The 12827-nt window shown below is 46.4% G+C and overlaps 1 protein-coding gene across 5 annotated transcripts in view; it reads right to left on the bottom strand.

Annotated features, from left to right (window-relative positions):
* Position 1: 1 nt before the first annotated feature.
* Ccdc113 (coiled-coil domain containing 113) overlaps positions 2–12827 on the bottom strand; it is a 28469-nt gene continuing 15643 nt past the window's right edge. For 4 of the 5 annotated variants that reach the window (XM_052728593.1, XM_052728595.1, XM_052728590.1 and 1 more), the window contains 3 exons: positions 11299–11406; positions 1576–1731; positions 2–156 (listed from right to left, as the gene is read on the bottom strand). In XM_052728593.1, coding sequence (XP_052584553.1) covers positions 70–156; positions 1576–1731; positions 11299–11406 — 351 coding nt within the window. In that variant the 3' untranslated portion in view covers positions 2–69. The remainder of the gene's footprint in view (positions 157–1575; positions 1732–11298; positions 11407–12827) is intronic. The other variant, XM_052728591.1, reaches the window with a different exon arrangement.

Consider the following 12827-nt stretch of genomic DNA (forward strand, 5'->3'; position numbering starts at 1 on the left):
CACTGCTGGAAAACACTAGAGTACTTTAATGGGCCACTTCTTGGTCTGCAAGATATGGGCTGCTCCTGGCTATTTCCCCGGGGACCCGACCGTCTGTAGCTGCTCATCCGATGTTTTCATTTTATTCCAGGCTTTTCGGTATCCCTTTAAAGACATCTACAAAACAAAAAGAGGGGGAAAGGGGAGAGGATTACTTGGGAAAATCAGTGTGTGCCTGTGCTGAAGGCCACTGCCATCTATGCAGATGACCCTGTGAGGGGCCAGGGTCCTGTGGTGCACCCAAAAGATTTTTCTAGGGCTGGGAATGTAGCTCAGCTGTTACAGTGCATGCCCAGCATGCTCAAAACCCTGGGTCTGAGCCACAGCACCCCATATACATTGGAGTAGTGGTGAAGTTAGGAGGTGGGGGAAGGGGATCAGAAGTTCAAGGTTATCCTCAGCTACATAGTAAGTTGAAGAATAGACTCGGATACATGGGACAATGTCTCAAAAATTTTTTTTAAAAAGAAAGAAAAAGGAAAAGAAAGGGGGAAAGGGCCACAGCAGCAACAACAAAACCCCAAAAGATTGTTTTAAAGAGTGTGCTTTTGTCCAAAGAAGTGGGATGGTGTGTGCCCTTGGTGGATTCTCTGCGCAGTTCCAGGGATGATGTACGCCAAGTTAGGGCCCCATGGCCTCCCTGTCACCAAGTGACCACAGGAGGGAATGGAACTAGGGTTAGATGTAGAAAGACCCCAGGTTCCCTAGCAGCTCATGTGGTTTTAAATTACAGTAATGACACCCGAAGTGTGCAGGCATCTCATGAGCTAAGCGCATACCACCTGTTTCAAGGCTACAGGCTTAGACACAAACGCAGAGGCCCACAAACTACGGAGATGCATGGACCTGGGTTCTGAGAGCCATTAAAAACCCATTCTCTCTGTCTCTGTCTCTCTCTGTCTCTCTGTCTCTGTCTCTCTGTCTCTCTGTCTCTGTCTCTGTCTCTCTGTCTCTCTCTCTCTCTGTCTCTGTCTCTCTCTCTCTGTCTCTGTCTCTGTCTCTCTCTCTCTCTCTCTCTCTCTGGAATAGGGCCTCACTATGTAGTTTTGAGTAGCCTGGAACTCACTATAGAGACCTGGCCTCAAACACAGATCTGCCTGCCTCTGCCTCCAAGTGCTGGTACTAAAGGTGTATGTCACCATATGTGCGGCTTCTAATTTTCTTAAAAACTGTCTTCCCCATGTAAGAAGCAGCAGTTGCTAAATACCCATGGTATGGAGGGATTCGCAAGATTCTAGAATTCACCACGCAAACAAACAACTGAACACACTTGTGTAACAAGACTCTCTCCCAAACCCTAAAGCGCATGTCCTTAACCATTAAAAGTGGGAGCTTGGGGAAAAATCCACCATTCATTTTGGCTGAACAGTTGAAACAACTGCAGAGATTTCTCACAGACACATGTCCAACATCCCTATAGTCTCATCCTGATAAACGAAATCCTGAAGAAAAATGTTGGTGGCCTGAGATACTTGGCGATCCCATGTTGTCAAGGCTAAGTCAGAGACTCAATCCTCCTGGGGACAACAGGCTCACCTCTGCGATCTCCACCTTCCTCTCCCACATCCTGATGGTCTTCTCCAGCTCCCCATTCAAGATTTTCTCCTTGACGTACATCATCACCTGGGGAGCCCGGAATTCCGCCAGCTGCTTCCGTAACTTATTGTTCAAGGCATGGGCTTTGGCCCTGTCCTGTTGGGAAGGACCCATTAGCCCATGAAATTCTGGGAGCTCCTGCTCCATCCCCACATTTCAATACAGTTCCAAAATCGAGAGGGACAGTCGCAAAGGGTGGGGCCCTCCCAAGAGTCTGGGTTTTTCTAGCAGATTGTGATGTTTTCATCTAGTTCAGAAACACCAGAGAGACTCAACTTTTCATCTCCTTCTTTTCCTCTCTGTTCTCTTTCTCTCCTTTGCTAAGGACTATGCTTTCTCTTGTTCAGATTTCTTAAGGTGTTTTTGTGTATGAGGTTATATATTTATATACACTTCAATTTTATCAGTCTCAATTCACTTTCCTGTCTTCCTGTATTGTAAAATACACATAACAAAAGTTTCTATTTTAAACACGTTAAGCACATAGTTCAGTGGCATTAAGTACATATATAATCCTAGCACTTGGGAGGAGGACACAGGAGGATTTGGAATTTGAATTCATCCATGGGTACGTACATGTTTGAGGCCAGTATGAAGTACATAACAGCCCTCACAATGGGGAGGCAAGCTACCCCTTGGTACTTCCCACTGAAAAGCTATCGTGTCATAGATCAACCTCCTCACTGAGGATCACCTTTGGATTCCTTATGTGTCTGGCACTGGGAGCTGGTTAGAAATGCAGACCTGGGCAACCCCAGACCCCCCTTGTCAGTCTGAACTCTAACAAGCTCTCCAAGTGATTGGCTTCCAGTTTCCAATTTGAGAAGCACTGTTTTGATTCACTGTGATACAAACTAATAAAAAAAATTACTATGAACATGTTTTAAGAAGGTGGTAATCCAAGCTGGTCAGTGGTGGCACACACCTTTAATTCCAGCATTTGGGAGGCAGAGGCAGGCGGACCTCTGTGACTTTGAAGTCAGCCTGGTCTACAAAGTGTGTTCCAGGACAGCCAGGGCCATTAACACAGATAAACCCTGTCTTGAAAAGCAAAACAAACAAAAACAACAAGAAAGAAAAACAAAAAACAAGTTGGTAATTCACCCTGATTATCACAGACAGGCAGCTGTGGTTAGGCCTAAGGATGTGCCCAGAACCAGGGGGTGCTTCCTTCCTTTCTCATCAGGATAATGATAAGAGAATATTGGGTATGTTTTCATGGCATCTGACATTACACCTGGAGCCCCAAAACTCAGTAGACTGAGGCAGAAGGATTGAGCATTTAAGAATAGCCTAGACTACATAGTGAGACCCTGAGGAGGAGGAGGAGGAGGAGGAGGAGGAGGAGGAGGAGGAGGAGGAGGAGGAGGAGGATTACGAAGCAAGAAAATGTATTACAGCTGCGAGGGTCATGCTTTGAAGATCAAGGACTCCAGTAACAACAGAACATTCCACCTGTACATCAGGGATGTCACTACATGAAAGGTGGTCCGCTGCTCTCATTTCTATGTCCACGGCAGGAGTTTTGACTACAGAAAAAGCTGCTGAGAGCTCTGGTCATCTGCCTAAGGGACTGGCTTTATTTGGGAGGGAGTATGAAGAGGCCATGCGGAAGGACTTTATAGGAAACAATGGAGATCTTTGGGATAGCCACTTAGAGGAACTCTTTAGTTTCTTTTTTTTTTTTAATTTTTTTTCAGATTTATTTATTATTATGTATACAGTGTTCTGCCTGCATGTATCCCTGCAGGCCAGAAGGGGGGACCTGATCTCATTATAGATGGTTGGAGCCACCACGTGGTTGTTGGGAATTGAACTCAGGACCTACTGGAAAAGCAGCCTGTGCTCTTAACCTCTGAGCCATCTCTCCAGCCCAAGGAACTGTTTAGTTTCTACTGCTGTGATAAACACCATGACCAAATGCAATGAGGAGGAGAAAGGGCTTATTTCATCTTACAGCTTCCGATCTGTCATCCAGGAAAGTCAGGGCAGGAACTCGAGGCAGGAACTTAAGCGGAAACAGCTTACTGGGTTGTTTCTAAAGACTGGCTGGCTTCCTTCCTTCTTTCCTTCCTTCCTTCCTTCCTTCCTTCCTTCCTTCCTTCCTTCCTTCCTTCCTTCCTTTTTCCTTGCTTCTTTCTTTCTTCCTTTGTCTTTGTTTTAGGTCTTACTTTTATATGGATATGGGTGTGGGTTTGTGCATATGGGTACAGTACCCTCAGAGGCATTGGCTCTCTTGCAGCTGAAGTTACAGGCAGTTGTGAGCAGCTAGATGTGGATACTGGGAACCAAACTTGGGTCTTCTACAAGAGCAGTGCTTTCTTTTAACCACTGAGCCATCTTTCCGGCTCCCCAGCCTGCTTTCTTGTAGTACCCAGGACCACCAGCCCAGGGGTTGGCACTGCCCACAGTGAGTTGGGCCCTTCGGCATCAATAATACATAAAGAAAATGCACCACTGCCTATTGGCACCCACAGGTCAATATGGTGGGGACATTTTCTCAGTTGAGGTCTCCTCTTCCAAAATGACTCCAGCTTTGTATCAGGTTGATATAAAACGAGCCAGGCTCAATAATACAAGTGGCAACAAAACAGTTGACCAGCCAGGTGTCTAACAGAACCAGACAAACAGACCAAGAAGAGCCTCTTTGTGTCTAGAGCAAGCCTCAGAGATTGACAATGCCTTGCTGGAAAGAGGCCTGGCATGGAATTGAATCAGAATGTAAGGCAGTACCTTACAGTATTGCTGACAGGAATAGAGAAAGCGGGTAGTAACTAACATGGACTGATAGCCGAGTGGGATACCAGCAGAGGAAGTTTAGCAGAACAATGAAAAGTGGAGAACTGAGCTGAAACAGAACCAGACCTGCTTGTCAGACTGGCCACGACAAGGCTGTGCCCACGAGCACCACAGCAATAGGGAAAGCAGAATCTACCGACCTGGTCCAGCCAAATCACTAAACAATGCCAGCACCATGGCAGGAGTTGATTTATTACCTGAAATTCACAGCTTTCTGAAAATTGTAAGATGGGCAAAGAAACAGGAAAATTAGACCCACATAGAAGAAAAAAAAGAAAACCAGGCAACATGAACTGTCTCTGTAGGAGTCCAGATGGTAGAGTAAATGCACAGCGGCAAAGCAGCTATTATCCAAAGTAAATCATATTGGAAGACTTCATGGAGATCTGGGTGTGGTGATGCAGTCCTCCTAGTCCCAGCGCTCAGAAGGCTAACGCCGGAGGATCAAGAGTGTGAAACCACCCTGGGCTACATAGCAAGATTCTGTCTTTAAAAAGTCTTTTTAAAAAAAAAAAAAAAGATTGATTTATGTATTTTAAGTATATGGGTGCTTTGTCTGCATGTACACCAGAAGAGGACATCTGATCCCAGCATAGACAGTTGTGAGGAGTCTTGTGGTTGCTGGGAATTGAACTCAGGACCTCTGGAAGAGCAGCCACTGACCTAAACCATTAAGCCATCTCACCAGTCCTTAAAAAAAATCTTTAAAAAAATCTTTAAATCAGTAATAGATGAGAGTATTTCATTAAATAGAGAATATTAATAAAAAGATGAGATCGTTATCATCGGTTTTTGTTTTTGTTTTTGTTTTTTTTTTTTTGAGATAGGGTCTCACTGTGTAGCTCTGACTGTCCTGGAACTCACTATGTTGATCAGGCTGGCCTCAATCTGAGTTGCGATCCACCAACCTCTGTCTCCCGAGTGCTGGGATTGAAGGCATGAGTCACCATATCTGGCACCATGCCAGTTTTTGAATGGGGAGTCTGGGGCTAGACGATGGCTTGGTGGTTAGGAGCATTATACCTACCACATCGAGGACCTAACTTGGCTCCTAGCATCTCTGTCACGCCGCTGACAACCACCTGCAGCTCCAGCTCCAAGGCGGTCTGCCGACTCCAGCCTCTGTGGGCACGTGCACTCACTACACATGGGCACAGGTAGACATGCACACATATGCATAATAAAAAACTAAATCTTCAGGAAGTGGGGCACCTGGATTCCTTTGCAATACAATGGAATCATTATTTGGGGGAATCAATAGCAGACGAGCTATTAGAAGAACCAAGCACTGAACTTGAAGATGGATTGGTAAAGATTGTGCAATATGAAGAAAGGAAGTGAACACAGAAAAACCAACAGTTTCAGAGAAATGTGGACAGCACTGAGCATGTTACATGGGGTGATAATACAGAAGGGAAAAAGGAGAGAGGAACAGAAAAACTACTCAAAGCTTCCATGGATAAGAATCTCCCAAGTTTTGTTTTAAAAACATTGAAAATCCAGATAATTTAACAAGCTCCAATGAGGATAAACGCAGAGAAACCCAACCCCCAATACAGCACTCTCTTAACACTGAATGATAGGCAAAGGGAAGAGCTTGAGATGGCAAGAAAAACAGTCAATCCTGTACGCAAGCTTGGTGAGATCAACAGCTGATTGCTCATCAGAAACGACAGAGTCCACAAGACAGTGGGATAACAACATATGCTAAGTGTGGGGACAAAAAACTGTCATCAAGACACTGAGTTCTGTGTGTGTGTGTCCACATTTTCAGGCAGGTGCATGTGGAGGCAGAGATCAATACTGGGTGTCTTTCTTGATTACATCCTATCATTTTTTGAGACAGGATCTCTCACTGAACCTGGAGCTTCACTCTTTGGGGTAAGTGGGCCAGCCCAAGGCGTCCAGGAATCTTCTTGTCTCCACCTGTCACCCACCAGCACTGAGGTTACAGATGTGCACCACTGTGTACATGAGGGTGCTGGGGATCCAAACACAAGTCTTTGTGTTCACACAGTAGGTGCTTTACAGCCCGAACCTTCAGCCCAGCCCAGGCCAGCCCCGGGCGCTTGGCTTCTAAGTCATTGTCAATTAAAAGAGATCAGGACTCCTTGAAAAAATGGCTGATCCTTAGATGGAATGAGACTCATCCAAGATGAGTACACAGCATCTTCTGGTACTAGGGACAGCCAAGAGAAGTCTGGAGGGATAGGACGTGGAGTATAAGAATATCCTAGATGGGATCTGCAACAGTCAGAGAGCATCAGGCAAAAACAAAGGAAGTGTATATAAAAACACGGGCTTTAGTCAATAATAATGAACCGATATTGTTCGGTAAGTGCAACAAACATGGATACTAAATGTTAAAATAGGAGAAAGCGAATATGGGATATAAAGGATAATATCTTGATTTTCCCATAAATACGAAATTTATAAAATAAAGGGCTATTTCTTTTTTGTTGTTGTTTTGTTTTAAGACAGGATCTCTCTATGTAGTCCTGGCGGTCCTGGAACTGTCTATGTAGACCAGGCTGGCCTCTGACTCATAAGATCTGCCTGTCTGCCTCCTGCGTGCTAGGATTAAAGGCATGCACCACTACGTCTAGCATTGGGGCTATTTCTTTTTTTTTTTTTTGAGACAGGGTTTCTCTGTGGTGTTTTGGTGCCTGTCCTGGAGCTCGCTTAGTAGACCAGGCTGGTCTCGAACTCACAGAGGCCTGTCTCTGCCTCTCGAGTGCTGGAATTAAAGGCGTGCACCGCCACCACCCGGCTGGAGCTATTTTTTAAATGAAGGAGTAATAAAAAGATTCCTACATTAAGGAAAACCCAGAGAGATCTAGCATGCCTGCCTTACAATAAATACTAAAGGAAATTGCACAGGCAAAACAATGACAGCAGAGGGACCGGAAGTCCTCATTAAAACAGATAATATGTGAGTCGTTATCAATCCTGGTCACAGATCTCTTAACTGACTAACGCAAGCACATAGGAAACACACATAAAACTGTGTTTGCAGCCTATGCCCCATAAAAGGAACGCGTAACGTATTTGAACAGTGACAGTACAAAGCACATAGGTGGAAAGAGAGCCGACTTGAGAGAGAAGTAATTTCAGATGGCAACTCAAATCCACGGAAAGTAACAAGGATATCACAAGTGGTCAAACACGTTAACAGCATAAGTTTTACGATCAAACCTTATCTCTTTTCCATCAGCTCTTGAATCCTCTCCTCATACCATTTAAAAAATTATCTCAAAACTTAGACGTAAGAATCAGGCTTTAGCTGGGTGGTGGTGGTGCATGCCTTTAATCCCAGCACTCGGGAGGCAGAGCCAGGCAGATCTCCATGAGTTCGAGGTCTGGTCTACAGACCAAAGATCCAAGACAGAGAAACCCTATCTCGAAAACACCAAAAAAAAAAAAAAAAAAAAAAAAAGAAAGAAAAGAAAGAAAAAAGAATCAGGCTCTAAAACTTGAGAAGAGCAGGGCAGATCTTCACCGTGCCTCGCTAGGCAGGGCTTCTTAGCGCCTTCAGCCTCACAACACAGTATGAAAGAAAAACGAATTGAATTTCACCTAAAATTTGAAGTCCTGTGCTGTAAACAATACCATTAAGAAGTTGAAAGAACAGAGAGAGCCCAGCACTGATAGCGTAGCAGAAGCCAGAGGCCTCGAACCAGACCAATGACTCACAGCAATGAACACTTGCAAGTAAAGATGAATGGACAAAAGGGTAAACGGTGACTCACAGAGCAACATTACAGCTTCCAAGACGAGATTCTTCTTTTTGCTTTTGTTATTTTTATTTTGGTTTTGGTTCTTTGTTTTGCTTGGTTTTTACTTTTTCTTTAAAAAAAATTTGATTTTGTTTGAGGGGAGGTTGCAAGGGCAGAGGGCATCTGAGAGGGGACGGGGAGATAAGTGGGATCCAATGCATGATGTGAAATCCACAAAGAATCAATAAAAGTTTAAAAAAAAAGAGAGAGAGAGAGAGTTGAAAGAAGGCTGGAGAGAGAGCTCAGTGGTCCGGAGCACTGGCTGCTCTCCCGCGGACCTGGGCTCCCAGCACCGACATGGCGGCTCACAACCATCTGTAACTACTTCCGGGACCCACTCCCTCTTCTATCTTCTCTGGGCACCAGGCAGGTACATGGCGCACAGACATATATGCAGACAAAACACTCATGTACATAAAATAAAAACAATGAAAATGAAAGAAATACTACAGAATAACAGATGTGATAAGAGACTGTCGAGGATATGCAAAGAATTCTTACAACTCAATTTTTAAAGAAAACTCAACTAAAAATGAAGCGAAGGACATGACAGGACATTTCTCCAAAGTAACAGGCAAGTGGCCGCAAGCAGGAAAAGGTGCTCTGTGTCATTAGTCACCAGGGAATTTCAAATAAAAACCGTAATAAGACACACGACTTCACACCAACTTGGACGGCCATTAAAAAGATAGTGATGTGTTGATGAGAACGTACAGAAGGGGCCAGTACGGTGGTCCAGCGGGCAAAAGTGTTTTCCAGGCAAATACGACGACCTGAGTTCAACCCTCGGAACCACCTAGGAAAGCACAGAGTGTAAAGTACAGAAAATAGGTGTGGGTGGAATGCCAGACCACAGAGGGAACGTCTACATCCCCTCCATACCCAAGGCTCGGGGACCATCATGGAAGAGGGGCAGAAAGACTGTAAGAGTCACACGTCAGGAAGGCCGGGGCCAAACGATGACTGCTGGACATGATCGGGGTACTGCATCCATCAACTCACAGGACCTGTGGTTGCCTGCACAAGCCCTTCAGGAAATCACGCCAGTCATTCTTCCAGCCTGGAGGCTTGGGCTCATGAGCCTTCAGCTCTAACTGAGGAGCTGTAAGAGCTGATGGCTTCTAGGGTCGTGAGAACTAGTGTAGCTCCTGGTAGGTCCACACTCCAGGGGACGACCCCACACCTAGGAGTGTATTGGTCAGTGGACTCAGTGTGCTATTAAAAACAAAGGGAGAGGCTGGGGAGGTGGTGGCGCACACCTTTAATCCCAGCACCCAGGAGGCAGAGGCAGGCAGATCTCTGTGAGTTTGAGCCTAGCCTGGTCTACAGAGTGAATTCCCGGACAGACAGGACTACACATAAAAACCCTATCTCAAAAAATAAAAACAAAAACAAGTTAATAAGGGGGCCAGGCATGGTAGTAACACACCTTTAATCCTAGAACTCAGGACACAGAGGCAGGCACATCTCTGTGAGTTTGAGGCCAGCTGGTCTACACAAGGAATTCCAGGCCAACCAGGGCTACACAGTGAGACCCTGTTTCAAAGCAAAAGAAAAAAAAAAGTTAACAAAGGGTCATGTGATGGTTTGAATGAGAATGGACCCATAGGTGCATATATTAGACTATCTGGCCTCCAGTTGGTGAAACTGGGAAGGATTAGGAGGTGTGGTCTTATTGGAGGAGGTATGTCACTGGGGCAGGCTTTGAGGTTTCAAGACTCATACCATTCCCAGGGTCTGTCTGTCTGTCTCTCCCCCCGCCCCCCGCCACCCCTGCAATTTTCAGATCAAGATGTAATCTCTCAGCTGTTCCTGCCACTGGGCCTTTGCTCCACCATCATGGACTCTCACCCTCTAAATCATAAGCCCTAAATTAAATATTTTCTTTTATAAGTTGCCTTGGTCATGGTGTTTTATCACAGGAACAGAAAAGAATCTCAGACAGGCTAGGAGGGTAACCCTTGTATAACACATGTAAAGCCCTGGGTTCAGTTCCCAGCACTGAAAAACAGAAGTTAATGAGAAAACTAAAATGTACTAATCAAGACTGCCAGGACTTCAAAATGAGGACTTCAAGTTTTCACGGTGATCTAATCCAAGCGAAAACATGATGCCTAGCTGGGAACTTCAGCTTTGCCACCTGTCACTCTGTCCTGAGGCCGGGCTTTCTGCAGGAGGTGGTTCTCCTCCAAGCACAGGAGGTGGATGACAGCACAGTCTGACATGGCAATCCTGTGGTGTTGTGGCTACTGTGATCAGCTTCGGGTCACATATACTCCCGGTGACACTTCAGATCCACTCAAAACCATGACGCTAATAATACATATGGCTTAGAAGCTGACAAAGCATTGTTACAGGTAGACCCATCTAGTCACCATCATAAGGGCCTGGCCTTATTTGACATGTGTGAAAACAGTCCTGTCTCACTAAAATGCATTGAGACTAGAAGCCAGCAGACATGAACTGAGGCCAGTCCTGCCCAGGAGGCCATTGGAGGAACTCCTCTACCCTGCTTGAAGGTTCCTCTTTAGATAACACCCTAGTGTACAGTTACATACATTCAGCTACATGTTCTCAGGGCACGCAAAGTTGATGTGCAGGCAGCTTTCCTGACTCCGCCCACCATTCCAAACACTGACTGTTGGCCTTGGAGTGAGCTCTGACTGGCCAGAAGTCACAGTCCTTCAATCTCTGCTACAGTCTGCTCATGCTGAGCATCCAAGGACTGCTATGCTTCATCTCTATCCTTTATATAAAACACTGTGCGTTTTGTCTCAATTACACCAGTACACGTTATGTATTTTTGAAAAGGTCATAGACACAGACCTTTAGAACTCTGGAGGTTGTATTCCGGCATGTGCTGTGGACTGTTTTCTTTGTGCGCAGACCCTAGAACCTCACCCAGCAGTAAATGTAACATTACTGAGCTCTAAATCCAGTGTCTGCTTTCATGACTCACAGCTGTTTGGATTTTTGTGGTCTGGGCTTCTTCTCTAGGTTAACAACCAAGGATCGGGGGGTCTTGGTGGACAGTGACCTTGCGGACAAAAGGGGGCAAACTTCAGAAATGGCACACTGTGCCCCCTACCTCCTCTGCTTGTATGGTTTCTTTTTCAATTTTCCCAAGTAGCTCATTTCTCTGCAAGATCTCCTTGTCCAGATTGTTGTATATATCCATTGCCCGATGAAGCTTGTTCTGAAACACACCAGAATGGCACATGCTAAGAGGAGCTCTCGGGACTGTGAGGAGGGGAGACCACAGTGAGGCCATCCGTTCCATCTACACAGATTCCTATCAACTGGGGACTGCCCTTCCCAAAGGGTCCAGATCTGGTGTCTCAGAACTGCCTGGGGAGAGAGGAGGGACCTTGGGACCTTGGCGTCTGCTGGAGATGCAGAAAGTCCGACAAGAGGACTCAACTCTTGCCCCACTAGTTCTTAGGAGAAACTTCATGCAGCCAAACTTCTCTTGCACTGATATGGTCACCTTGCCAGGTTGTGAGGGGATATCCTGGTAGAGAGCAGAGCATCGTGTCTGACAGGTACAGGTCACTCAATAGCTGCCATGACTACCTCATGAGGATGCGGAGAGAGGAACCCCCACAGGAGGCATGTTCAAACCCTCTCCCCACTTAAAAGTAAGGGAGCCAGGATTTGAACGGAGGCAGTGTGATTCCTCAGCTTCTGAGCTCCACTACACACCCCTGCCTAAAGGAGCTGGGCCTGCTGGTGTCAGGGAAGTCTATGGAACTGCCTCATGGATGCTCTCGTCATTAGCTGCCCTTCAGTTCCCCCAGGCCCCTGATGCTTAGCTTGATCTCTGGAACCCTCTCCCTGAGCCCTACCCTGCCAGGAAGTCTCTAAAAATGCTGGAACGTGCTCTGCCTGGCTGAGGAGTAGGCACACCCTGAGAGCTGACCCACCCCACCCCAGGCACTGGTTAGTGAAACTTTCTAGGCCTGGCCTCCAGGAAGATGACCCACAACCAATGACAAAGGAGGTCGGGAGCCCGAAAATCATGGCAGAAAGAATTCCAAGACTGCACCTGTACCAATGGGCACACGGTAGACTGTGCCAATGGGCACCCAGTAGGTGTGTCGGGGGTGGGGTGTCCTGCAACAGAAATGAGGACAGAGAAAGATAAAATCACACTTGGCTCTGTGAAGAAGGAAGGGAGGGCAAGGAAAGTGTCGGGGAAGGAAAGTGTCACCGGAAGAGGCAATCACGGAGTGGAAGGGGGAGGACGCAGGGACATTGCCCCAGAACATCAAAACTTAGATAAAGTAGAGCAGCCTGGAGCCACCTGCCTGGCCGACCTTAGGCACCCAGGAACCATTCACTCTGGTTCTTCCAGGCCTTGCTCACTTCCTATTCCCTGCCCTGTGTGAGGATAAGAGGGTCGGCTATGAGGTGCAGAGACGGGGTCAGCGTTTGGACAGGGCTTTACCACAAGCCAGCCATTCAGGTGGGGGTGAAGAAGAGCAGGGCAGACATTTGCTCAACTTTGAGAAGCAGCGGGGGACAGATGGGCTGTGCTCTGCTGGGTAAAGGGATGCAAACCACACGAGTGACACTCAGTGGCAATGTCAGTCACTTGAGGTCACTACAGAAAAGACA

This window comes from Peromyscus californicus, unplaced genomic scaffold, assembly GCF_007827085.1.
Source record: "Peromyscus californicus insignis strain IS unplaced genomic scaffold, ASM782708v3 Scaffold_8__1_contigs__length_139910024, whole genome shotgun sequence".
Taxonomy (NCBI): domain Eukaryota; kingdom Metazoa; phylum Chordata; class Mammalia; order Rodentia; family Cricetidae; genus Peromyscus; species Peromyscus californicus.